General features: G+C 45.1%; 1 protein-coding gene across 1 annotated transcript in view; it reads left to right on the forward strand.

The window, feature by feature from the left end:
• Positions 1-26615, forward strand: part of ABHD2 (abhydrolase domain containing 2, acylglycerol lipase) — a 114106-nt gene that overhangs the window by 17589 nt on the left and 69902 nt on the right. Inside the window, exons 2-3 of the mRNA XM_019983582.2 lie at positions 9354-9457; positions 14424-14623. Of these exons, the coding sequence (XP_019839141.1) occupies positions 14430-14623 (194 nt within the window). The 5' untranslated portion in view covers positions 9354-9457; positions 14424-14429. The remainder of the gene's footprint in view (positions 1-9353; positions 9458-14423; positions 14624-26615) is intronic.

The raw sequence follows: 26615 nt of genomic DNA on the forward strand, positions 1-26615 counted from the left end.
ACAAAAAGGCAATTTCAAGCTCTTCATTTTGAACACAACTGAGAGTGAGGTTAACCTAAATGTATTTAATCATTTGGAAATCCCCTTCTCTTTACCAAATTGAGTGTGACTCAGAGCATTCCCTTCCCCTCATAGGACCTGATTTGTAAGGAACTAGCAATTGGATCTTCCTGCCACCACCCACAGCCCAGCACCATAGCCTGGTCCCAGGACGCCAGAGCTGGTCCCTGGTTTGATCTGCTGAAGGAAAGGGCCTGGGTACTCGATGCTTAGTGTTCAGAAGTCAATCAGTTAATTAATCAACGTGTCTTGGCATATCTGGAAAACACAATTACCCCTGTCATTGCCAGGGTTCTCCATCAATTTGGGGCGTGAGGTGATGGCAGTGGTGAGAGGCAGAATTTCAAAACCAGGTTACCCTGAAGGCTCAGTCCATGGGAGTCTCCTTGGGAGGAGGACACACAGGATTGGAACAGCCTGGCTGTGCTGAGAGGTGGTTCTCTGTGCTGCTGGCCAAGGCACTGACCTAGAGAATTGAAATCTCACTGTGAGATCAGAATGGGGCCAAAATCAGCTCAGGTTATCAAGCGTGCACACGTCTGGGTTGACTAGGACATACTTCAGAACCTTCCGTCTCAGCCCCGAGTCACTGAGCACTTAGCAAGTGCAGAGAAACAGCTCCTGAGGGGTGTCCAGGCTTTGTTCCAGCAAATCTGCTCTGGGCTTGTTCCTCCCCTTCTGTGTGACTGTGTGTGGTGTGTACAACAGCCCCAATTTCCTTAGTTAAGTGGCAGATAAAGTAGGGAGAAATTGGCCCTTTTCCTCCTGCTTTCTCCCCAAATATGTCATGTTGCCTCCATTTAGAGTTGACTACTTTTATCTAAGGGCTTCCCAGGTGGCCCAGTGGTAAAGAATCTGCCTGCCAGTGCAGGAGACGAGGTTTGATCCCTGATCCAGGAAGATCCCCTGGAGAAGGAAATGGCAATGCACTCCAGTATTCTTGCCTGGGAAATCCCATGGACAGAGGAGCCTGGCGGGCTCCAGTCCACGGGGTCACAAAGAGTTGGACATGACTTAGCGACTGAACAACTTTTCTCTAAGTTGTCACCAAAAGGTGGACAGATTAGAATGACCTGACCACCATGTGATATGGCCCTTGCCTTCTCCTATACTACTCACAGGGCCTTCTGGAGGAAGCAAGCCTGCCCCAGGCTTACTGTGCTGGCGTGGGGTTTTATTTCAAGGTGTTGAACAGGTTTGCTATGAAAACCGAGCAAGAGTAGATTTACAGGCAGGAAGGAGGTGCAGTTGGAGGAATGGTCTCCGTGGGAAAGGAGGGGTCCCTTGGCAGGAGAGAGGGTGTATGTGTCAGAAGCAGAGGTCCAGGCTGTGGACTGCCAGACCCTTTCAGCATAAACGAAAATGCACCTTGGAACTGTTCATGAACCTTGGTGATGAACATTTACTATCCAGTGATTTATTAAGTGTGTAACATGATTCTGCATTAGAAGAATCGAAAGTGTGTCCTGGGAGTAATCTGAAACTTGTTGGAAGAGCCCAGGCAGTGGATCCACTAGTTATTTCATTGTTGATGAGGCCTCTGTGTCAGTTGGGAAAAGGGCATCTTTTGTGGTACTTGCTACCTGTCAGATTAGTGTTTACTAAGGCAAGATGGAGGAGAGTTTAATGGTGGTGATGGGGTAGCTAATATTTGGGGTTCACTTACTGTATACTGACTTTCCTGGTGGCTCAGTTGGTAAAGAATCCACCTGCCCATGCAGGAGACCCAAATTCAATCCCTGGGTCTGCAAAATCCCCCGGAGAAGGAAATGGCAACTCACTCCGGTATTCTTGCCTGGGAAATGCCATGGACAGAGGAGCCTGGTGGGCTACAGTCCACGGGGTTGCAAAGAGATGGACACTACTGACACTTAACTTACTGTATGTCAGGGACTGATTTAAAATTAACACCTTCGGTTTGCAGACAAGGCCCACAGGAGGTAAGAAATGTGGCCCAAAGACAAACACCAGACCTGGGTGGGGTCAGGGTTTGACACTGGGTCACCTTACTCCAGGGAATGAACCGAAGCATTATCTACTTCAACTAGATTGGATTTGAAAGAGAGAAATCCTTTAAGAGTTTGGTTTCGTTCTCCTTGAGGTGTATTTGACGCAGGACTAATGTCTGTGTTGAAGTTTGCTTGTCAGGTCCTTTGGATGGCAAGGAAAAGGGGGCCCTCTGTTCCCAGCCTGTGATATTTCGTCTCTGGGCTCTCTCACTTCACTTCCCTAGAACAGGAGAGGAAAGGATGGTCCTAACAGCTGAATGTCAGAGGCAATGAGGCCAAGCCAGTGAACACTTGGGCCCAGAGTGCAATTTGTCGTGTGCTATGCAAGTAGCCTGGGAGTATCGTGTTGTTAGCTGATTATGGTTAGTATCAGTTGGAACTTGTCTGGGTGACTTTGGAAAGAGTGTGGCAATGGTTCTCGTCAACCTCTTGAGGACAGGGGTATGGAACAGTTGAGTCATGAGAGGTGCTTTGGATCTGTTCTGTCATAGTTCTGGAGGTTAGATGTCTTAAATCAGGTGTCAGCAAGGTTCTTTTTTAAATGAGTTTTTATTTTTTTAGACCCATGCAGCAAGTGGGATCTTAGTTCCCTGACCAGGAATCGAACCTGTGGCCACTGCATTAGAAGTGTGGAGTCCTAACCACTGGACAACCACTTCCTTGTTGCAAGGTTCTGAGAGCCGGCCGGGTTTTTCTTGAGAGCTCTGAGGGAAATCTGTTCCTTCTGCCCCTCTCCTAGCTTCTGGGGATTGCTAACAATCCTTGGCGTTCTTGGTTCAGAGAGGCATGACCCTCGTCTCTACATCCATCTTCATTCACATGGCCTGTCCTCTGTGTCCAGATGTCTCTCTTCTTTCATGGAAACCAATTGTGGGGTTAAGAGTCACTTGAACCAGTGTGACTGCACTTTAACTTGATCATATCTTCAAAGACCCTATATTCAAATAAGGTCGCATTCATAGTTCCCTGGTGGACGTGGATTTGGGGAAACAGTGTTCACCCCATTATTACCAGCCATTGAGTCTTCTACGTGTGCAGTCTCTGCTTGGTGTTTTTCTCCTTTTCTTCAGTGTAAGTTTTAGGTTTTTAGTAAACATTAGTATTCCAAGGCTGAAACCCCAGTCATGGAGTTGGAATGAATAGGATGGAATTATTGGTGTAAATGGCACAGCTGAAAATATATTACTGTTTGACTTATTTGCAGGAAGAACAGAGGCCCTGAGGGTTGTTAGTTCTTATGAGTTTTATTGTTTAATGGTCCACAAAGTAGACTGGAAAACAGGGCTATCTCCTGTTACCGAGCACAGAGAGAGTGTTTCCTGTGCTCTGAAGCCAAGGACTGCAACTCTATCCCTCAGAATCTCAGAAATTTTGAGCTGAGAGAGACCGTTGGCATCATCAACTTCTAATCTAGTCCTCTCCTTTTACAAATGAGTTCTTTAGGGCCCAGCAAGGTTAAGTGACCTCTTCAAGGTCACCAGCTAAGAAGGGGCAGAGCAAGCACAAGGACCAGGTCCCAGACATCTCTCCTGGAATCTGTGCCTCCATCTGAAAATAATGCCCTTCGTCACGGGGGAGCAGTGAGAAGCCCAGGCCCTCGCACCGGTGGAGATGGAGGTGCCCAAGCATGTCTTAGAGACCAAGGACGATACTGAAAGTTCTTTTCCTGTTGAGCCTTTGGCAACACCTCGGATTACTTTTTAAATGTTAAGATGACAGATGGAATTTTAACTATCAGTTACAGCACCAAAATCCCACTCATAAAAAGACCGTGTTACGGGACCTCCCTAACAGTCCAGTGGTTAGGACACCAAGCTTCCACTGCAGGGGGCATGGGTTCCATCCCTGGTCAGGAAACTAAGATCCTAGATGATGTGTGGCCCAGCCAAAAAAAATAGGAAAAAAAAAAAAGACTGTGGTGGGAGCAGAGAAATGTGGGGGTTGGAATGGAAGAAGCACTGATCAGGTACACCGTAGGTGGGGTGGGGAAGGGAAAATGTCTGCTTTCCACCTAATGCATACTCAGCCCTAGGCTGCCAGAGGTCCATTTTAACTGAATTTCACTTGCCCAGGAAGGGAGAGGAAACTCACAAAGAGTACATATGTGCTTAGTCATATCCTACTCTTTGTGAGCCCATGGACTTTAGCCCACCAGGCTCCTCTGTCCATGGGATTTCCCAGGCAAGAATACTGGAGTAGGTTGTCATGTCCTCCTCCAGGGGATCTTCCCAACCCAGAGACTGAACCCGTGTCTCCTGTGTCTCCTGCATTGCGGGCCAGTTCTTTACCCACTGAGCCATCGGGGAAGCCACCAAAAGTTCAATAGAAGCTAAGTTTGTTATGGCTGTAACAAGTGCAGAATATTAATTTTTAGTGGCAGGTCGAACTTAGAAAGAAGACCATAAAATAAAATGCAGTAAGAGAAATGCACATGAATATCAAAGAGTCAGTCCACACCTGCCAGTTAATTCCTGGTTTAACGTATATAGTGCGCATGTACGCATGCACACGTGAAGAATCTCCCTCACACAGACTCACACACACACTTCTTCTGAATCCACACTTCACTCACGCCCAGTTCTAATTCTAGCTGCGCCATAAGTCCTTTCCCCACGTTTTTTTTTCCCTGGACTACTTATTCTTGTCCCCAAGTTTCTAAAGTCAGTGTAGCGCTAACACAAACTTCTTTTCCCCCCAGCTTAAATGAGAATTCTATTTGATTGTGGTTCTACACAATGCTTAGCACAGTTCCAGGCACACTGTACGTAGGTCATCAGGTCTTTAAGCCCCCTGAAGTTCAAGGAAGGTGGCCCTAGCCATCTACAGTAGAACCACCCTGCTTCTCGGGGCTTCAGCTCAAGGCTCCGCATTTGGACCATAATAATTAGAAACCTCTCATAGGATTGCCTTCAGGAATTAAATCCAATTTTAAACCCTTAGTGTTTTTCAAGGGTTGAGGAAATTAATTCTCTACTGCATTTGCTATTAAAAAATCTTGTAGGAGGACATTGCCTGTCACATTACTCAAGGTCCCCTTATGTAAAGTCTCGAAGAATTTTTTTTTTTTTTTTAATAAATTTGTGCCAAAAAAATCCCTCTTTTCTCTGAGTGTCTTCCTGGGAGGTAAGAAGAGTGTAACACATGTTATCTCTGCGTTTTGGAGACTCTCAAGTCTGGCTAGGTTTCCCTTTTCCCCCTGGCAGTCAGAAAGCTCAGATATAGTTTAGACTTAGTCACATGCTTAGTTTTATATATCTTGACGTAGGTATTTTCCTTGTTCAGAGTTTCTTTTCTTTTTAGATTTTGTTCATTGCCATTTTGAAGATATTTTTGGTAATAAAAAAATTGTAGTCATTATGAATTTTGGAAAAGAAAGAAAAGTTTGCCTGTGCTCTAATAATAACCCAGCCAGGGTAACATCCATGAAGATTTAGGGAGATAGTAATTCCTCCTGTGTAATTAGAAATTACAGACTCAGAGAGTCTAGAAATAACAGCGGTTGAAATGTGCAAGGGTTTATTCTCTCGCAGAAAAGAAATCCTGAGATAGGCAGTCTAGGTCTGACACGGTGGCTCCATGGGATCATCATGGACCCCGAGCCTCTGTCTTTCTCCTCTCCTGTCCTCTCAGTGTGGCTCCTAGAGTGACCTCATGGTCCCTTCATGGCCCAAGATGGCTGTTGGAGTTGCAGCCCTCTTGCCTGCATTCCAGGGAGGCAGGGAGGGAAAAGGGCAGAACAGTTAATGCCTTTTTAGGTGTCTCCCCAGAAAGCAGGCCAGCCCCTTCAGAACAGGCCCACATTTAGTCACGTGGACTCTCCTATCTGCAACAGAGGCTGGGATCTGTAGTTGGTTTTTTCTAGCTAGCCATGTTTTCTAGGTTTCTGTTCCGAAGAAAGCAGAGACTTCTTTTGTTCTTTTTTCTTCCGGGCACTCCACAGGGCATATGGGATCTTAGTTCCCTGACCAGGGATCGAACCTGTGTCCCCTGCTTTAGAAGCGTAGAGTCTTAACCACTGGACTGACAGGGAAGTCCTGGGACTTCTTACTGGGAAGCACTCAGCAGTTAACTGCATTTCTGAATCTTTCTCTGTGGACGTCTATCCAGTATTCGCTTGAAGCTATCTCAAATAGTTTGTGGAAAGAGTAAAACTGCAGGAGGTTTCCCTGGTGGTCAAATGACTAAGACTCTGTGCTCCTGATGCAGGAGGCTTGGGTTCAATCCCTGATAAGGGAACTAGATCCCACATACTACAACTAAGAGTTCACATGTCCCAACTAAGGGTTCTTTTGCCTTAACTAAAGATCCTACATTAAAAAAAAAAAAATCCCACATGCCACAACTAAAACCCAGCACAGCCAAATAAATCAATAAAAATAAAATACTAAAAAATAAGTAAGAAGTCGATAGATGACTTCTAAAATTAAAAAAAAAGAGTAAAGGTATAAATAAACATCAGTGTAAATATCAATAAATAAGATGTATTGCATCTTGTTATTTGCTACTTTGCCTTTCCATAATTCTTTTGTATTAACTTATCATTTATACATATACTGATTGGAGAAGGAAATGGCAACCCACTCCAGTATTCTTGCCTGGAGAATCCCATGGACGGAGGAGCCTGGTGGGCTACAGTTCATGGGGTCGAAAAGAGTCGGACACGACTGAGCGACTTCACTTTCACTTTCATACATATACTGATAGTGTATATTTTGAATATTCAATCAGCATAGACTTATTCAAGGCTAGTAGGGACCTTGGTCTTCCCTGGTGGCTCAGTGGTAAAGACTCTGCCTGCCAGTGCAAGAAATGAGAGTTCAGTCCCTGGATGAGGAAGATCCCCTGGAGAAGGAAATGGCAACCTACTCCAGTATTCTTGCCTGGAGAATCCCATGGACAGAGGAGCCTGGTGAGGGCTACAGTCCTTAGCATCACAAAGAACTGGACATGACTCAGCGACTAAACAACAACAACCCTTTCCCCAAGGGTTGCACATTCGGATGCCTATAGCGACCATTCAGGTACCATCAGTGATTAAGGAGGTCAGAGATCATTGCTGAGGACCATATGGGGACGGTGGCCACCTGGAGAGAGCACAATCTGTCTAGAGGGTCAGCCCTGCTCAGCTCCATTCATTGCTGCCATGTGAGAATGCTGGATCAGTTTCCCAAACCTTCGGATTTTTTTTTTCTTCTCAAGAGAAACCAGAGATTCCGATTTTTATCTGCAATCTCCTGGTGTTTATAACTTGGCAGCTAATAAATACAATTAAAAAAAATGCCAACCAAATGCAATGCCATCCCATGGGTTGCCAGTTTAAGATCTCTGATCTGGCACATCCCTTGTTTTTTAGTGGACAGCCAAGCCCTGGAAAGGTCAGGTGGCTTGTGATGTGGCTGGAGACATGCTCCTTAGTACCCTGCCCCTACCCCCCAACAAAGCCTGGTCCTCTGTGTCTAATTTGTCTCAGAATAGGAAAAAATAATAAAAAATTTGAATTTGAGCAAGGCTACTCTGAAGGTTAATTGAATCTCCCCTCCAACTGGCTTTCATTTTCTTTTTAAATCATTTGGGTGTGATGGAATCAGAAAAAAACTGGGCTTGAATCCCAGCTCTACTATGTTACAGCTTCATGATTTTTGCAGGCTCTTGGTGTCTCATTTGTGTTTTCCTCTACCATCCACTTTCTTTCTTGTTTCTCTTTTTCTTACTTTTCCTCTTTTCAAGTAGCACAGCGTGGTGGTTAAAAGCAGGTTCTTTGGAGCCTGATATGTATCTTGGTTTCTTTACCTACTACCTGTGTGACCTTGGGCAAGTCACTCAAGTTTTCTATGGCTCAGTTTCCTCATCTGTTGTCGTTGTTCAGTCACTCAGTCGTGTCCGACTCTTTGCAACCTCATGGACTGTAGCATGCCAGGCTTCCCTGTCTTTTACTGTCTCCCAGAGTTGGCTCGAACTCATGTCCATTGTGGAGAAGGCAATGGCACCCCACTCCAGTACTCTTGCCTGGAAAACCCCATGGACGAAGGAGCCTGGTAGGCTGCAGTCCACGGGGTCGCTAAGAGTCGGACACGACTGAGCGACTTCACTTTCACTTTTCACTTTCATGCATTGGAGAAGGAAATGGCAACCCACTCCAGTGCTCTTGCCTGGAGAATCCCAGGGACGGGGGAGCTTGGTGGGCTGTCATCTCTGGGGTCGCACAGAGTTTGACACGACTGAAGCGACTTAGCAGCAGCAGCAGCATGTCCACTGAGTTGATGATGCCATCCAACCATCTCCTCTGTTGCCCGCTTCTCCTGCCTTCAATCTTTCCCAGCATCAGGGTCTTTTCCAGTGAGTCAGCTCTTCCCATCAGGTGGCCAAAGTGTTGGAGCTTCAGCTTCAGCATCAGTCCTTCCAATGAATATTCAGGGTTGATTTCCTTTAGGATTGACTGGTTTGATCTCCTTGCAGTCCAAGGGACTCTGAAGAGTCTTCTCATCTGTAAAATGGAATAATAATAGTACCTACCTCAGAGGTACTCTTAAAAGCATTAGGACGCATTTTACATGAAATATAAGGGGAGCTCGGCACCTAGATGGTGCTCTGTAAACACTGCTGTCTCTCCCTCTCCCTGTTTCTCTTTTTGTTTCCTCTGCTGCTTTGGAAGCCATGGGTCTTTAACCAAGAGGGCCCGGCTCTGGTTCCCCATCTCACGGTGAGCGTTTCAGCCCTGGATGGCCCAGCACAGCCAGCCTCCAGCCCGCAGTGTGGCCCAGATCTGGCAGGTGTTATGGCTCCCCACTCGTTACTTTCAGTTCTGTTCCATTTCTGGAACTGCGTTTTTGAGCCCATCTGTGCCCTTTTACTTGTCTCAGCTCCTATTTTTTCTGTCGTTTCCGTATATTTGGAAGAGATGAAACAAGTCAGCTGCCTGCTATCTCGACCTAAACCCAGCTAAATTATTTCATCAGTCACACAGAGATGATCCTTGTCATCGTCGGGTATCTCTGAAAATGATGTTATGAGATAAAGGACAAAAGCAGCTTGAGTTTACATTAGCCAGAGTTGTGAATGCAGCAGATAACTTGTCCTGGAAACCACAGAGCCCGCCAGTCTGGATTCACCAAGATCTCCCCCAGCAGGTCTGGCCAAGAGTGTGTCACATATGTTAATTAAAGAAATAGTTTTTGGGTTTTTTTTCCTAACGATTTTAAACGCAGAAAAACTTAGACTATGCTTATATTTCAATTAAATTGCTTCTTTCTCAACCTGTAAAATGCCACTATCCAATCTTTTCAGCTTTTAGGTTAAATCGAATAAGAGATCTGACCTGACCAGCCCAGCTGTTCAACTCTTCTTCAAGATCAGTTTGTATTTGCAGCAGAGAGGAACTGGTGACGTAGGTATGTATTGGCGAAACTCTTATTTTTGCCTCTTCTCCCTACCTTCCCAACATTCGTAAGTGGTGAGTGAAAGTGGGGGTGGAGGGACTTATTTTATGTTTTTAATTCAATGTGTCTACTCTAGATCAGCCAGAAAACTGGTCAAGCGACCCAGTGCCACCTTCTCCTCTCTTTGCGATTAAGAGGACAAGGAGGATGTCTATTTCAGTTTCATATCACCAGCATCGTGCCAGAAAAACTGGAAATCCTCCTAGATTTTGGTTTCGGCCCCCCACTCACTACACTTAAAAGTCTCTATGAAAATTAAGACAACACTATTTCAATCAACTATACTTCAGTAAATAGCAAGCCATGTCATCTTGGATATTTGTTTTGAGTTGGTTTGACTGGCAGGTGGCAGGGTTCTGGAGATGTGAGGGACAAGGACACAGGTGGGACCACCAGAGCAACTCTGAGTGTGGTGCTGTGTGCTTGTTTAGGTCACAGGCCCCCTGGAGAATCTGATCTTATCTGCAAGCCCTCTTCCCAGAAAACTGTACAAACACGCACACTTTCACACATAATTCCAGGAAGTTCCCAGAAACCCATAGGGGACCTACGGACCCCAAGTTAAAAGAATCCTTGTTTTAAAGGTTTGGGGAACAGCTTTTGAGAGACATGACCCCAGAAGTTAAGTTTTAAGGAAACCGTCAGCTCATAAAAGGTCAAAGGTTGATGCAGCTAAGAAGTATATTCTGAGGTCTAGCCTTGATTCTAAACCAGATAAATTTAAAAAAAGTATTTTCTTGCCCTGATGGTGAGTTAAGGAACCGGGTTCTTTTTTCTTCAGTTGGACTATAGTTGATTTACAGCGTCGTGTTAGTTTCCCGTGTACAGCAAAGTGATTCTGTTATACGTATACATACATTCTTTTTGAGATTGTGTTCTCATATAGGTTGTCACAGAATGTTGAGTCGTGTTCCCTGTGCTATACAGTATGTCCTTGTTGGTTATCTTATATATAGTGTGTGTGTGTGTGTGTGTGTTTATCCCAAGTTCCTCATTTATCCCTCCCCCACTCACATTTCCCGTTTGGTGACCATCAGTTTGTTTGCAATACCTTTAAGTCTGCTTCTGTTTTGTAAATAAGTTTATCTGTTTCTTTTTTAAAATTAGATCCCACATATGAGTGATATCATATTTGTGGGATCTTTTGATTGCCTTTCCTCACTCAGTTGGAGCCCCTGCCAGACATGGTCTGCCCTGTATTTGCCACAGATGCCTCGATTTTAGCAAAGGACTTCCAAGACCTCTCTGGCCTGACCGTCGGTCTCAGATGAGTTCGTTTGGTTCTGCCCCAAACACATTTTTGAGAGATCGTTTCGTCCTGCCTCTTTTCTCTGTACCGCTGGCCACTGGGGTTGTCCTGCTGTTTTCAGCAGAGACTACTTAAAACCATTCCAGGGGAAGCTGTTGCCATAGCGACCTTGGCTGCCAGGAGTTACCATTTTCTTCTTTTTGTTAGCTTGTGGTTTCCCTGATTTTGAAGGTAACAGCTGATGTTCTGATCTCCTGCAGTGCAGCGAGGAAAAGACTGGATTTTTGTTATTGTTGTTGATGTCTGTTTTTTTTAAAGTTTAGAGGGATGTATGTGAGTGTGTGTGTGTGTTTTGTGTACAAGATAAAGCTACCTGAAAAGATGAAAAACTAGATATGCGTGTATATTTTCCATACTCCAGTTTTAAATTTTGGTCTAGCAGTTGAATGGTAGTCCACTTTTAGCCCAATTTTGGAGACTAATGACTGTAAGCAGTTGCCTTCAGTGGGGGGAAAAAGTGACCAAGTTCCATTTCACATTGCCCGTGACTCCCAGGTGTAAAGACCTCTGCGAGCTGGGCTTAGTCTGAACTTGACTCCAGCGCCAGGACTGCCTCCAAGGGAGCAGGTGGCTGAATCAGGCTCTTCCTGCTCTGGAAACAAAGGTGGGGCCCACAGGCATGACAGCCACACCTGGTGGCCACAGCAGTCCCATCTCACATCTGTCCAAGGCTGTAAACACGACACCTGATGCCTGGCCAGGGTACCAGGTGCAGGTGAAGTCAGGAAGTCAAGGCTGCCTGGTAACAGAAATCAAAGCTAGTCTCCTGGTCCCCATGTGCCTTTCCAGCTGGACTTCTTTCTCCTGCTCTCATGAGGTTTTATTTATTTCTTTTTTACACTTTTGGTCCTGCCACACTGCATGTGGGATCTTAGTTCCTAGATCAGGGGGGTTGGACCTGCACTGCCTATGTGCAGATCAGATCAGATCAGATCAGTCGCTCAGTCGTATCCGACTCTTTGCGACCCCATGAATCGCAGCACGCCAGGCCTCCCTGTCCATCACCAACTCCCGGAGTTCACTCAGACTCACATCCATGGAGTCAGTGATGCCATCCAGCCATCTCATCCTCTGCCGTCCCCTTCTCCTCCTGCCCCCAATCCCTCCCAGCATCAGGGTCTTTTCCAATGAGTCAACTCTTTGCATGAGGTGGCCAAAGGACTGGAGTTTTAGCTTTAGCATCATTCCTTCCAAAGAAATCCCAGGGCTGATCTCCTTTAGGATGGACTGGTTGGATCTCCTTGCAGTCCAAGGGACTCTCAAGAGTCTTCTCCAACACCACAGTTCAAAAGCATCAATTCTTCGGCGCTCAGCCTTCTTCACAGTCCAACTCACACATCCATACATGACCATAGGAAAAACCATAGCCTTGACTAGACGAACCTTTGTTGGCAAAGTAATGTCTCTGCTTTTGAATATGCTATCTACGTTGGTCATAACTTTCCTTCCAAGGAGTAAGCGTCTTTTACTTTCATGGCTGCAGTCACCATCTGCAGTGATTTTGGAGCCCAGAAAAATAAAGTCTGACACTGTTTCCACTGTTTCCCCATCCATTTCCCATGAAGTGGTGGGACCAGATGCCATGATCTTGGTTTTCTGAATGTTGAGCTTTAAGCCAACTTTTTCACTCTCCACTTTCACTTTCATCAAGAGGCTTTTGAGTTCCTCTTCACTTTCTGCCATAAGGGTGGTGTCATCTGCATATCTGAGATTATTGATATTTCTCCCGGCAATCTTGATTCCAGCTTGTGTTTCTTCCAGTCCAGTGTTTCTCATGATGTACTCTGCATATAAATTAAATAAACAGGGTGACAATATACAGCCTTGACAAACTCCTTTTCCTATTTGGAACCAGTCTGTTGTTCCATGTCCAGTTCTAACTGTTGCTTCCTGACCTGCATACAAATTTCTCAAGAGGCAGATCAGGTGGTCTGGTATTCCCATCTCTTTCAGAATTTTCCACAGTTTATTGTGATCCACACAGCCAAAGGCTTTGGCATAGTCAATAAAGCAGAAATAGATGTCTTTCTGGAACTCTCTTGCTTTTTCCATGATCCAGCAGATGTTGGCAATTTGATCTCTGGTTCCTCTGCCTTTTCTAAAACCAGCTTGAACATCAGGAAGTTCAGGGTTCACATATTGCTGAAGCCTGGCTTGGAGAATTTTGAGCATTATTTTACTAGCATGTGAGATGAGTGCAATTGTGCAGTAGTTTGAGCATTCTTCGGCATTGCCTTTCTTTGGGATTGGAATGAAAACTGACCTTTTCCAGTCCTGTGGCCACTGCTGTTTTCCAAATTTGCTGGCATATTGAGTGCAGCACTTTCACAGCATCATCTTTCAGGATTTGGAATAGCTCAACTGGAATTCTATCACCTCCACTAGCTTTGTTCATAGTGATGCTTTCTAAAGCCCACTTGACTTCACATTCCAGGATGTCTGGCTCTAGGTCAGTGATCACACCATCGTGATTATCTGGGTCATGAAGATATTTTTTGTAAAGTTCTTCTGTGTATTCTTGCCATCTCTTCTTAATATCTTCTGCTTCTGTTAGGTCCATACCATTTCTGTCCTTTATGGAGCTCATCTTTGCATGAAATGTTCCTTTGGTATCTCTGATTTTCTTGAAGAGATCCCTAGTCTTTCCCATTCTGTTGTTTTCCTCTATTTCTTTGCATTGATCGCTGAAGAAGGCTTTCTTATCTCTTCTTGCTATTCTTTGGAACTCTGCATTCAGATGTTTATATCTTTCCTTTTCTCCTTTGCTTTTCTCTTCTCTTCTTTTCACAGCTATTTGTAAGGCCTCCCCAGACAGCCATTTTGTTTTTTTGCATTTCTTTTCTATGGGAATGGTCTTGATCCCTGTCTCCTGTACAATGTCACAAACCTCATTCCATAGTCCATCAGGCACTCTATCTATCAGATCTAGGCCTATGTTGGAAGGTAGATTCTTAACCATTGGGCCACCAGGAAGTCCTCTCCTGCTCTCAGCAGGACGCTATTCTCCGCATTTTCCAGTTTGCTCATCTTAGAAATAAATGCTCATTTGTTGTTGTTCAGTTGCTAAGTTGTGCCTGACTCTTTGTGACCCCATGGACTGCAGAACCCAGGCTTCCCTATCCTTCACTATCTCCCAGAGTTTGCTCAAACTCATGTCCATTGAGTCTGTGACACCATCCAACCATTTCATCCTCTGTCACCCCCTTCTCCTCCTGCCCTCAATCTTTCCCAGCATCAGGGTCTTTTTCAATGAGTCGGCCAAAGGATTGGAGCTTCAGCTTTAGCATCAGTCCTTCCAGTGAACATTCAGGATTGATTTCCTTTAGGATTGACTGGTTTGATTTCCTTATAGTCCATGGGACTCTCAAGAATCTTCTTCAGCACCACAGTTTGAAAGCCAACACCCAGCCCAGTTTATCAGTGCTCAGGATTTTTGTGACCTGGGTTGTTGCCAGTTCATTGGCGGCTGTAAGGGCACCGATAGGAATTAGTCAAGGTGGGTTCTGTGGGCCCTTCTGGATCGTCACCATTCCCACTGGCTTTGTCTCTGTGCGGTGGGCTCTTCCCTCTACACATGCTTCTAAACCCACCTGTACCCCTGCTCCCCAGATCAAGATGAATGCCATGATGGAGACCTCCGAGCTCCCGGCCGTATTTGATGGGGTGAAGCTGGCCGCGGTGGCTGCCGTGCTGTACGTGATCGTCCGGTGTTTGAACCTGAAGAGCCCCACAGCTCCGCCCGACCTCTACTTCCAGGACTCGGGGCTCTCACGCTTCCTACTCAAGTCTTGTCCTCTCCTGACCAAAGAGTGAGTAGACGTCAAACCCACCTGTACACCTGATTGCTGATCTGTCTGTCATTACACTGTTCAAAGAAGAACCTTTTCACCATGGGTCCTCAAGGCATCTATGTAAAATAGTGTCACTGATGTTAAAATAGCCACCATCTCTGTAGGAGTCTGGCACTTGAATCCTGGTGGGTAGGGGACGGACTCAGATCTTTGTTGCCCAAAGTCATCCCTTCTTCCACAGTGTGGTGTCATCAACCATGTCAAGGACTTTGCAGAAAACTGTTATTGTTTTTAGGTAGATGCAGAAAACTTGGATAGTATTTTGCATGTGTGCGGACTCAGTTGTTTCCAATTCTGTGTAACCCCATTGGCTGTAGCCCACTAGGGTCCTCTGTGGGATTTTCCAGGCAAGAATGCTGCAGTGTGCTGCCTCTTCCTTCCTCAGGGGATCTTCCCAACCCAGAGATCGAACCCAGGTCTCCTGCATTACAGGCAGATTCTTTACCACCTGAGGCCAGTTCTAAGATGGAAGTTTTCCTGACCCCAAATAATTAATGAGCAAAAAAAAAGCATAGGTTTCTTGGGTACCTGGAAAAATATACATTAGCTAAGAGAATCCACTCTAAGAGAAGGTTTTCATTCTAGTTCAGTTCAGTTCAGTCACTCAGTCATGTACGACTCTTTGAGACCCCATGAATTGCAGCCCTCCAGGCCTCCCTGTCCATCACCAACTCCCAGAGTCCACCCAAACCCATGTCCATTGAGTCAGTGATGTCATCCAACCATCTCATCCTCTGTCATCCCCTTCTCCTCCTGCTCTCAATCTTTCCCAACATCAGGGTCTTTTCAAATGAGTCAGCTCTTCGCATCAGGTGGCCAAAGTATTGGAGTTTCAGCTTTAGCGTCAGTCCTTCCAATGAACACCCAGGACTGATCTCCTTTAGGATGGACTGGTTGGATCTCCTTGCAGTCCAAGGGACTCTCAAGAGTCTTCTCCAACACCACAGATCAAAAGCATCAATTCTTCAGCACTCAGCTTTCTTTATAGTCCAACTCTCACATCCATACATGACCACTGGAAAAACCTTAGCCTTGACTGGATGGACCTTTATTGACAAAGTAATGTCTGTGCTTTTTATTATGCTGTCTAGGTTGGTCATAACTTTCCTTCCAAGGAGTAAGCGTCTTTTCATTCCAAGTGAACCAGATTTCCCTGCAGAAGCCCCAGCTCTGTGTTCTGGAGGTGACAGGGGTGAGCATAGCTTCTGACAGAAGTAAAACAGTAGTTGTGAAAGAGACAGAATCTGTGTTCCACACCACACATGCTGTTTCCAGGAGACATATTTGACAGGATCTTCATTGAGGCATGTGGAATCTAGTTCCCTGACCAGGAATCAAACCTGGGCCCTCTGTATTGGGAGCACGGAGTCTTAGCCACTGGACCACCAGGGAAGTCCCTGAATGACTCTCTTCGAAGAACAGATGGGCAGCAGAGACACCTGAGAGTCTGGGCTCTTGCTTTGTCCTCTTTGGTTGTCTAGCTCATTTCCACAGCCACGGGTAAAGAGCTGTGGGCTATGGGTATTTTGGGTGTCTGTGTACAGTTGGCTTGTTAGTTATAATGTCGTGACCCTAAAAAGTTGTAATCAAGCTGAAAGAGACTTATAGCTCAGTTATATTGCCTAATACCTGTGAACTGCCATATACAATATAAATCGCGGTGAACTTGGACCCGCCCCTGCTGAGGGGATTCTACGTCATAGTGGCCTCCACAGCTATGATCAAGGGCATGGTGTTTTAGTAAGCAGTGTTTGCCGTGGAAACTCTGCTCTCTGAGGAGTGTGCACAGCGTTGGTGTGTTTTCAAAATCATCCGGCATTTTTCTTCCATGTTTAATTTAGATAATTCACTCATCTGAACTGGCAAGGAACATTTGCATCCCCTACTTTCAGATGGGGTGGGATGCAGCTGGATCCAGTTCCTGGGTCTCTGTTTGTAGAGAGCTTTTGAAAAACCAAGGTTTTAAAAGCCCTACGAGATTATAGGCAGATGAGTACAAAGTTCCAGCCAGCATCAGTTCCTGAGTAATTAGAGGAAGCCCTGGGAAAGCTTCTCCCCTCTAGGCTGTTTGGAAAACATCATGTAAGGTTTCAGTTAGTCAGTCGCTCAGTCTTGTCTGACGCTTTTGCAACCCCATGGACTCTAGCCCACCAGGCTTCTCTGTCCATGAGGCAAGAACACTGGAGTGGGTAGCCATTTTCTACTCCAGGGGATCTTCTCAAGCCAGGGATCAAACCCGAGTCTCTTGAGTCTCCTAGGTTTGATTTCACACTAATTGTTCAAAGCATTTTTTTTTTTTTTAAACTGATTTTTGGCAGGGTTTTTCCTAACCTGGTTTCTCAGTTTCCTTTGAAAAACAGCCTGGAGACATACATCCAACAATTTCTCTTTGCTTTTTCTTCTTCCTGTACACTTTCTCGATGAACCTATGTAACTTCAAGGTTGGATTTGTTTTCCTCGCATTTTAAGGATGGGGAGATGAGGAGTAGTAGAGGGGGAGCCTGGACCCAAGTCTGTGACCCCACAGCTGGCTCCTTTCTTGTCCACAGGGAGGGGGAACAGTGACCTTTCTCAGGGTGCAGGCGAGGGACGGGAGGCAGAGAGCAGTAAGGGGCCAGTCCGAGACAAAAGTCTCTAGCTGGGCTAGCCCTGGAGTGGCCTTCTGATTCCTGCATGACCCTCTCGCTATTTTAATCACTGTCGGAAGCCGGTGGCCTTGATGTTTTTTCTCTGTGTGGCCTTTCTGGCAACAGCCTTCCGTGTGTTTGAAGCCAAGCTCAGGAAGCTTATCTGTTAGGGGTAAAAGTGCTTCTCCCGGGACTTTGAAGATTTTTTTTTCCTACAGGAAGCCTGTCTACGGCCTTTACAAACAACTGTCTCGGCTAAAAATTTCACTTAACTGATTTAAAACAAGCTGATGGGGTTATTCAGTAACCCTGACGGAAAGCAGCCAGTTAATTATGACTTATGTGCAAAATCACGGACATAGCCTTTTGATATTCTGGTGTAGGAAAAAAAAAAAAGTCGGTGAAAGGTGAACAGTGAAAACATGTTAGGAGAACAGGGATTTTTTTCCCCCTCTTTTCAGCATTAAAGTCAGTTTTTAAGTCTGTCTTGAGATCACCTAGCCAAAGATACATCAGAAATGAATTTTTCAATGTCTCGAGAGAAACTTTTCTAAGGTCAGGTGATACGTCTCTTGTTCACTTAGCAACAGGTCAATATTTACCTAGTGATTCAATTTTTTTTCTCAAAACATGTTCGATTTCAGTGAAACAGGCAGACTAAAAAGCTCAAATCAGGATTATGAGAAAATTTAGATGGTGATACAGATCTCCATTTTTTCCTCAAATAAAAAATTTAATGCATGTTCATTTTTTTTTTTTAAATGGAGAATAAGGTGAAACACAGAAATCATCTGTGAGTCTCCTCCTTGGGGATACACATCACTATGTTGGTCATCACTCCTGCAGGGTTTTTGCTGCTGCAGATCATTTCCTCCAACAAAATCAGGGGCATATGTAGCATTTGGTAACCTGCTTTAACACTTAGCATACCATGGGGACTTCCCTGGCAGTCCACTGGTTAAGAATCTACCCTTCTAACGCAGGAGCTGAGGGTTCGATCCCCGGCAGGAGAACTTAGATTCCACAGGCCGCATGGTGTGGCCAAAAAATTTAAAAACAAACAAAAAACAAAACAGTATGCCATGGACATTCATCCACACTGCTACATATCTTCTAACATTTGATTTTTAGCAGCTTCAGAATTCTGTCAACTATTCAAATTTCCTAATGGCTGTTGGCAGCAGTGGTGCAGAGAAAAAGCCTTGATCTGAAATGTGGATTAGGATGCAAACTGAGGTCTTCTTCTAAACAAGGTGGACCCCTGGACCACGTGACAGGCCCTCTGGCCCTTGGTTTCCTCGTGTGTGAAATGAAGCAGTCTTACAAAGCTCCTTCTCATCATGAAGCTATGACCAGAAAGTACTATCCAAGAAAGCATCAATTTTTTTTTTTTTTTATTTATACATGTGGCACACACTACATAGACTTCTAAGGCCGCAGCTTTTTGTTGGGGTGAATGACTCAACGACTAGAAGTCACAGAGGGTGTGAAGAGATGAATATTATAGAGTTCTGCTTTACATATATCTCTAGTTTTAAGCTGTGAAGAAAAGGCTGAATGTTTCTGATGGTAGTTCTTTAATTGTAATGCATGAGAAAAAACAGGGCCGATTGAGCCCATCATTCTAGCTGTGTTTCCTACCCCTTCTCCCATCCAAACTCAGATTGAAGCATCCCAGTGTGGTTTGGAAAATGAGTTGTGCTATGGACTGAATTGTGTCCCCCCAAAATTCATGTATTGAGGACCTAACTCCTTATATGATGATATTTGGAGGTGGGGTCTCTAGGAGATTATATGGTCTAGATAAGGTCATACGGGTGGGACCTTTATGATAGGATTAGTGCCCTTATAAGAAAAGGAAGAGCATCAGTGCTGTCTGTACCATATACAGACACAGCAAGAATGTGGCCTTCCACAAGCCAGGAAAGGCGTGCTCACCAGGAAGCAGATTGGCTGACACCTTGATCCTGGTCTTTCATCATCTAAAATTGTGAGAAACAATTTCTGTTAGTTAAGCCAAGAAGATAAATTAAGTAAAAATAAATGAATAAAATGAAACTGGCCGTTCTCCTGCGGTGCCCTTTCAGCACTATCATCCTCTGAGTCTAGGACCACTGCATCGTCACAAGCACTGAAAGACTTTCTTAGAAGGACCCTGGGTTGGGAGCCCTAGTGACCAGGTAAGGACCGGAACCCAAAGAGAAGGGTTTTCTTGTGTGTCTGCCCACTCCTAACCATTCTCACTCCCTTTGCTCTAGGACAAGGGGACACTGGACCCCTTGGACTTTTGTTTTTTTAAGGACTTTGTTGAGCTGTCATTTACATATAGTAAAATACACAAACCCTAAGTATACAGCTCAGGGCCTTTTGCATATATATTCACCTGTGTAACTGCCACTCCCCTGTGCTTTACAGGAATGTCCCAAGTCACCTCTTGCCTCTGACCCACTTTGTCACTATGCCACTTGAGTTGGGTTCTTTAAGCAGGCCAGCACCCAGAGTGCAACACTGTGACCCTAGCCTATCCCAGCCTCACCACCCATGGCATTTTGCATTGCCCATTAAGTGCCTGCCCCTTAGGCACTCGTCCCTGGCTCCCCCAAATCTCTTCTCTCTCTCCACCAAGAAGCCTCCTCACCCTGCAAGAAAAACTTAACTAGCATAACTTCGCTGGTGGTCCAGTGGCTAAGACTCTGAGCTCCAAATTCAGGGGGCCAAATTCCCTGTTTGGGGAACTAGATCCCACACGCTACAACTAAGAACTAGTGCAACCAAATAAATAGGTTTTTCTTTTTTGAGTATGTCATAAAAAAAGAAAAAACTTAAATAGCTTCTATTCTGAGAAACTTTGCCTGACTACCCTCAGCTCCTCTTCAGTCAGAATGAGCCCCCTCTTCCTTCTTCCTGTCCGAGTTTCCCCAGCATGTAGCTTCTGTGTCCATTTAACATATTTCATCGTTTTCTGCAGGGCTTCCCTGGTGGCTCAGTGGGAAAGAATCTGCCTGCCAATGCAGGAGATGTGAGTTTGATCCCTGGGTAGGGGAAAATCCCCTGGAGAAGGGAATGGCAACCCACTCCAGTATTCTTGCCTGGAGAATCCCACGGACAGAGGAGCCTGGCAGGCTACAGTCCATGGGGTCAAAAAAGAAATGGGCAATGGGTTGGACATGACTTAGTGATAAACAACAACAGTCTTATTCTATAGAGGTTTGTACCTGTCTCTTTTCTTCACCAGTGGAGTATATGTACCCCAAATCAGGATCCATAGTCTTGACCAGACAGAACAGGATTCCAAGCCATTCTAAGTCTTAAGTGTAATGCTCTTCTGCCACTTGTTTTCCATAGACAGGTGTAGTTGAGGGATGTTCCCATTTTGGTTTGGTTTGGTTTCCCACTCCAGCTTAAGCAATCAGTGCTGCTCAAGGGCACTTCAGGGAATCAGGTGTACCTTCAGCTCTGAGCTTAGGGCTTCCCTCGTAGTTCAGTCAGTAAAGAATCTGCCTGCAGTGCAGGAGACCCAGGTTCAATCCCTGGGTTGGGAAGATCCCCAGGAGAAGGAAATGCCAACCCACTCTAGTGTCCTAGCCTGGAAAATCCCCTGGACAGAGGAACCTGGTGGGCTGCAGTTCATTGGGTTGCAAAGAGTTGGGCACGACTAAGTGACTAACACTTTCTCAGCTCTGACCAAGTTTTGCTTATTAGGAAGTCACTGTGCTGTCTCTGAAAGAGGATGGATTGGTTGTTTGGTCTTGCTGCTGCTGCTAAGTCGCTTCAGTCACATCCGACTCTGTGCGACCCATAGACGGCAGCCCACCAGGCTCTGCCGTCCCTGGGATTCTCCAGGCAAGAACACTGGAGTGGGTTACCAATTTCCTTCTCCAATGCATGAAAGTGAAAAGTGAAAGTGAAGTCGCTCAGTAAGTGTCCAACTCTTCGTGACCCCATGGACTGCAGCCTACCAGGCTCCTCCGTCCATAGGATTTTCCAGGCAAGAGTACTGGAGTGGGTTGCCATTGCCTTCTCCGTGTTTGGTCTTAAGTCAGGGCAAACCCAGGTATATCCAGAAAGGCAGTTTGCAGCCTCCACCCTACCCTTGTAGTTCCCATCACCAGCCCTGGTTTAGAAAGTGAAGACAGGAAGCAGGTGCCCTGTCTCTGGAAGCTGTTATTAAAATGCATACATTCCCTGTGAGAAGCCAGGCGTCTACTTTTTCACTCATTAGTGGGCTCGTCAGTATGGATCGTGGTAGAGCTGAAGATGAAGGCTTTTAAGAGGAATGTGATGGAGCGCTTAGCTAAAAGGCAAGCCTAAAAACAGATGACCGAGGTGTTTTTATTAGATGCAAGAGACATCTGTGAAGCCCTACACAGTCTAGTGAAGGGACACAGTGAGATCAAATCATCAACCATATGCTTGTGGGTCCTTTCTTCCCCAGAGGCAAAAAAGGTAATAGCTTCCTTCTGTAACCCACTGCTGCCTGTATTAATAAGCTCTGGATTTTATTATTCTCCATGGGTTTGAGAGACACCTGAAACTTGGAGTAGAGGATCACACCCATTTCAGCACCAAGCCAAAAATAGTAGCTGACTCATCTCTGCCAATGGTACCCTTTCTGAGCACTTCCTCTTTGAAGCTGCTTCAGACACTCATCAAACAACAGCAGAAACCCTGTGACCTTTCCATGGATCGTAGTGGGTTCGTCTTCTGTGTTTTGTTTTGTTTTGTTTTTTTCTATTTATCTCCTCATTCACGAGAGTAGACTCCAAACAAGAATCCCATGGAAATGTTGTTCTCATCGTAATTAGTCCCTATCTTTAGTTTCCTGCCAGTGGTCATTCATTAGCCTGGGTTAATGAACATCGAAAGATTTACTTCTCTGAGACTCTGTTGTTGGAGGTATTTTCAAAAGATCATTTATTTTAAAACCATTTCATTGTGAAAAAAAAATTTTGAGGGACTTTCCTGGCAGTCCAGTAGTTAGGACTCTGTTCTTCCTGCAGGGCATGGGTTGCATCCCTGGTCTAGGAACTGAGATCCCATATGACACGTGGTATGGCCAGAAAACAGAAACAAAAAATGTTATTGGTTTCTACACACCTGTGCTTAATTATTTCTTCTCAGACACAATATCAGTTCCCTTTCTATACAGGCATTCATACTCCCTTTCTATCAGTAATATTCACTTTTCTTTTATTTATCCCAAATAAAAGCCTTTTTCTATATATAAAAATACCATGTTGTTGCTGTTGTTTAGTCGCTAACTCATGTCCAACTCTTTTTCGACCATGTGGACTGTAGCCATCCATGGGATTCTCCAGGCAAGAATTGGAGTGGGTTGCCATTTCCCACTCCAGGGGATCTTCCCAACCTAGGGATTGAACCTGCATCTCCTGCATCGTCAGATGGATTCTTTACCACTGAACCACGAAGGAAGCCATTCACACATGTATATATATCTGTGTGTGTGTGTGTGTGTGTGTGTGTATCCTAGTATACCCAGGACATATTAAAAAATTAGAAGTACTCAACAGAAAAGCACTAATTCAGATCGGTCTCATGTTGCAATATATGAAATTATTTTCCAGATCTAAAGAGCAAAGGGCTCAATATGTAAATTCCTACTCCCCTTTCCATTTCCTGCCTTGCCTCCTTTTTATTTTCCTGTGTCTTCTTAGTGGTGGTGTCACAGGGGAAGCTAGGACAAGAATCTTGTTTGTGAACAATTGGTGTTTTCTCAGTCTTAAAGGAAACCGTGCAAAAGCAGCTCCACGCGTTCCCTTCCGGTCACATTGCCACCCCTGGGCCCCTCCTGGGTAGAAATTCCGGAGCCAGCACGGCTTATTTATAGTGAGTTAAAGTTGAAAAGAATTTCATTATCTTGGGCTTAAATTCTTAATTCCTTCTTGTTCACAGAGACATTCCAAATCAGATTTAGATCCTTTCCTTCTTGGCTGCACACTCAAGCTTTGTCCTTTTTATAGGATAATCTCCTAATTGCCAGGAGCCTTAATTCTATTGACCTGATTTTACCCATTTAAGAACTGTGCAAATATTTCCTTAGATGCTTGTGGTAAACCATTAACAATTGATAAGTGGATCTGGAGCACTCTAATGGGTTTATTATGTACGCACCAGACCTTCAGAACACATTTGTTGAGAAACTTACATTGCAAGAGAGTCCTTGAAAGATGAAAGACTCAGAAAGCATGAGACTGATGATTGGTGGTTAGCTCCCATGAGGTCACCTTTTCAGGGGCCTTCATCTTAAAATGGCTTGTGTTTTTGATGACAGTGGCCCAAACCCAAACTGTCAAGGTGAGAAAGTTGAATTGCTAAAGCTGGCTTACTGTCCTGTCACTAGGCTGACCAAACATCCCGATTTTCCTGGGGCTTAATAGGGTTCCCAGAGTATGGAACTTTCCCACTAAAACCTGGGAAAGTACCAGATAAACAGGGATGCATCGGTCACTATCTGTTTCTCACTGTCTTCTGGGATCAGATGGTGAGGTTTTCGTAAGTGGGTGCCATTAGGAGTAAGTGTTTAGTTCGCCAGTGGTCAGCTGTAATTTAACCCTTGGATGTTGCCCATCTGTACTGTCTCTGCCCTAGCAGCTCAGTTATCCAAGAGACCAGGAGGAAAGTGCTGCCGCCTCTGAGGCCTCTTGTATTGACTTAAGACGAGAAAACTGTGAGACCGTGGAGAGATTTGTCCGCCTTCCTCTAGCCTTGGGACAGGTTGTAGCCTCTTGTTAGAGACTCTGCTTTCGTGGAGGAATTGCTGAAAGCTCTAAAAGGTTCAGAATCTAGAATATGTGAAACTCTCTTGATTTGGTTCAGATGGGAGGAACATCTATGTGCCATGCACTCCGTAAAGCAGAAGTTTTCAGTTTCTAAGAATGTATTACCAGCCTATTCCCCTGTTGATCATGGTTGAGTTTACCCTTCGGGCCTCTACCATGCCTTCAAAAAGGGAAAAGAAGCATGTGCTACAGCTGATTCTATTCCACGGTGTCAGAGCCAGCACATGTGGATGGGCCGGTGGGCCTCCGCTTTGTGCAGGGCTGGCTGCATTGCCAAGTCACCGTCTCTTTCAACTTTTCCCAGGGCTCCAGGGTCAATCTTTGTCCATCAGTCAGCCTTAATTTTATTTAAACTACTTTAAACCTAATTTCCTTTATAGGATTTGCCTGGGATTAGATCCACTTTTGTGGTCCTTCTCAATATGTAGTTGACTGAAAACAGGTCCAACATCTAGGAGCATGACCAGGCTTCATTTTCTAGAAACTGTAAAATTTCCAAGTGTAGCCAACTTTTGTCAGTTTTTCTTGTTCTGTTGATCCTGTAAATTTACTGCTTACGAATTTTGATCTCAAACTATTTCTTTTCTCTGCCAGCTCCCTGGCACAGCTCCCCTCACTGTGACAGTGCACTCGATACTATGTATGCTTTATTAATAAAGTATAATTAAGACAGCAACTTGATTTTGAACGTGTGTCCTAGGGACTTCCCTGGTGGTCCAGTGGTTAAGACTTCACCTTCCAATGCAAGGGGTGCGGATTTGATCCCTGGTTGGGGAGCTAAGATGCCACATGCCTCGTGGCCCAAAAACCAAAACATAAAACAGAAGCAATATTGTAACAAATTCAATAAAGACTTTTAAAAATCTTAAAAACGTGTTCTAGAGGGTTCAAGTCAGGGATCGAACCAGGGTCATCTCCTGAATTGCAGGCAGTTTCTTTACTATCTGAGCCACCTCCAGGGACGCCTCCTCTGGAGGGTTAATAAATATGGTTTCTAAACTCTTAACTGCCCTCATCAACATTCAGTGGTATGGAGGGTAAAAAGCTGACTGCCGTTTTACTTCATCTTCGTCCAAAGCGGCAGCAAGCGAAGCAACCAGTTTTGGAAGCCCAGTCCTCTTCAGCCACCTCGAGGATGCCTTCTGTGCAAATGGAGTCTGTTGGGGGGACGGGGTTTTAGGATCAGAATCTGCTAAATGGTATAATATTAATTCAAGGTAAGCATCTTCCGAGGTTTTTAAGGAAACTTATCCCTCTGTGAAATTCTGGGAAGTGAAGCTTTTACTCCTACAGAAAACTGTAGTCCTTGATTAATCGATGTTTCAAACGGTTGGATAAGATGCCAACCCTGTCACCACTCCCAGGTCACGGTCTGCCAGACTGAGCGGCGCCATCCCCCAAGGGCCATGTCCTTCTGGGAGCGTGTCCTCTGCCCAAGGTGACTCCCAGTGGTACAGCAGCCCCGTGAGCCTCAGAAATGAGTCAGCCCTCCTGGCAGCTTGTGAACCAGCCTAAATCTCCACCCTGTGCCGTCTCTAATCATAGAGTGAGGACCCAGCCTGTGTGGGTGCAAGTTGGACGGCTTAACTTGTGACGTGGCCAATAAGAGTCTGCAAGCCGGAGCATTTGGGAAACCTCCTCGCCCGGAGGTCAGCAGTTGATCCCTCCCAGGAAGGGAGAGGTCCATGAGAGGTGGCAGGTTGTGTGTTTCCGTCTTTTCCGCTGGGTACTAAAGCCATTGCCAACCAACCCCACTTTCTTGTTGAACTGTGGTACCAAATTCTCCAACACTGGCATTTTCAGCCAGATAGCAAAAGCTTGAACAGTAATTCCTTTTTTTTTTTTTTTTAAATTTTAAAAACCATTTTATTGATTTATTTATTTTTGGCTGCACTGGGTCTTCATTGCTATGTAGGCTTTCTCTAGTTGTGGCGAGCGGGGGCTACTTTCCAGTTGCGGCGCTCCGGCTTCTCGTTGCAGGGGCTTCTCTTGTTGTGGAGCACGGACTCTAGGGTGCGTGGGCTTAAGTAGTTGCAGCTCCTGGACTTAGTTGCTCCAAGGCAAGTGAGATCTTAGTTCCCTGACCAGGGATGGACCTTAGCACCCAGCAGTGAAAGAGCCGAGTCTTAATGACTGGACCACCAGGGAATTTTTTAAACTTGAAATCTGCCAAGCCATAACAATGCAGACTTTTCCTTCCTTAGTATTTCCATAAAGGACAATTCTTCTTCTCAGTGGATAAATATATATATATATATATATATTTTAAGGTAGTCAATTAATATAGAACAACATGCTCTTCCAGTCTGTTCTCTGTGTGTGCAGCCCATACTCACCCCTTCCCTTACACGCAGAATCCTTCTTCTCGTATATCTGTCTCCTCTGTATATCAAAATCCTCTTCATCTCTCAAGGCCTCCTCACATTCTAGCTCTTCCAGCATTCTCTAACCTTTACTCTTCTTCTGTCTCTTTGGCTCCTACTTATCAGCAGAACTATAAATGATATCTTTCTCTGTGTGTAT

This window comes from Bos indicus, chromosome 21 (genome assembly GCF_029378745.1).
Source record: "Bos indicus isolate NIAB-ARS_2022 breed Sahiwal x Tharparkar chromosome 21, NIAB-ARS_B.indTharparkar_mat_pri_1.0, whole genome shotgun sequence".
In the NCBI taxonomy this organism is placed as follows: Eukaryota; Metazoa; Chordata; class Mammalia; order Artiodactyla; family Bovidae; genus Bos; species Bos indicus.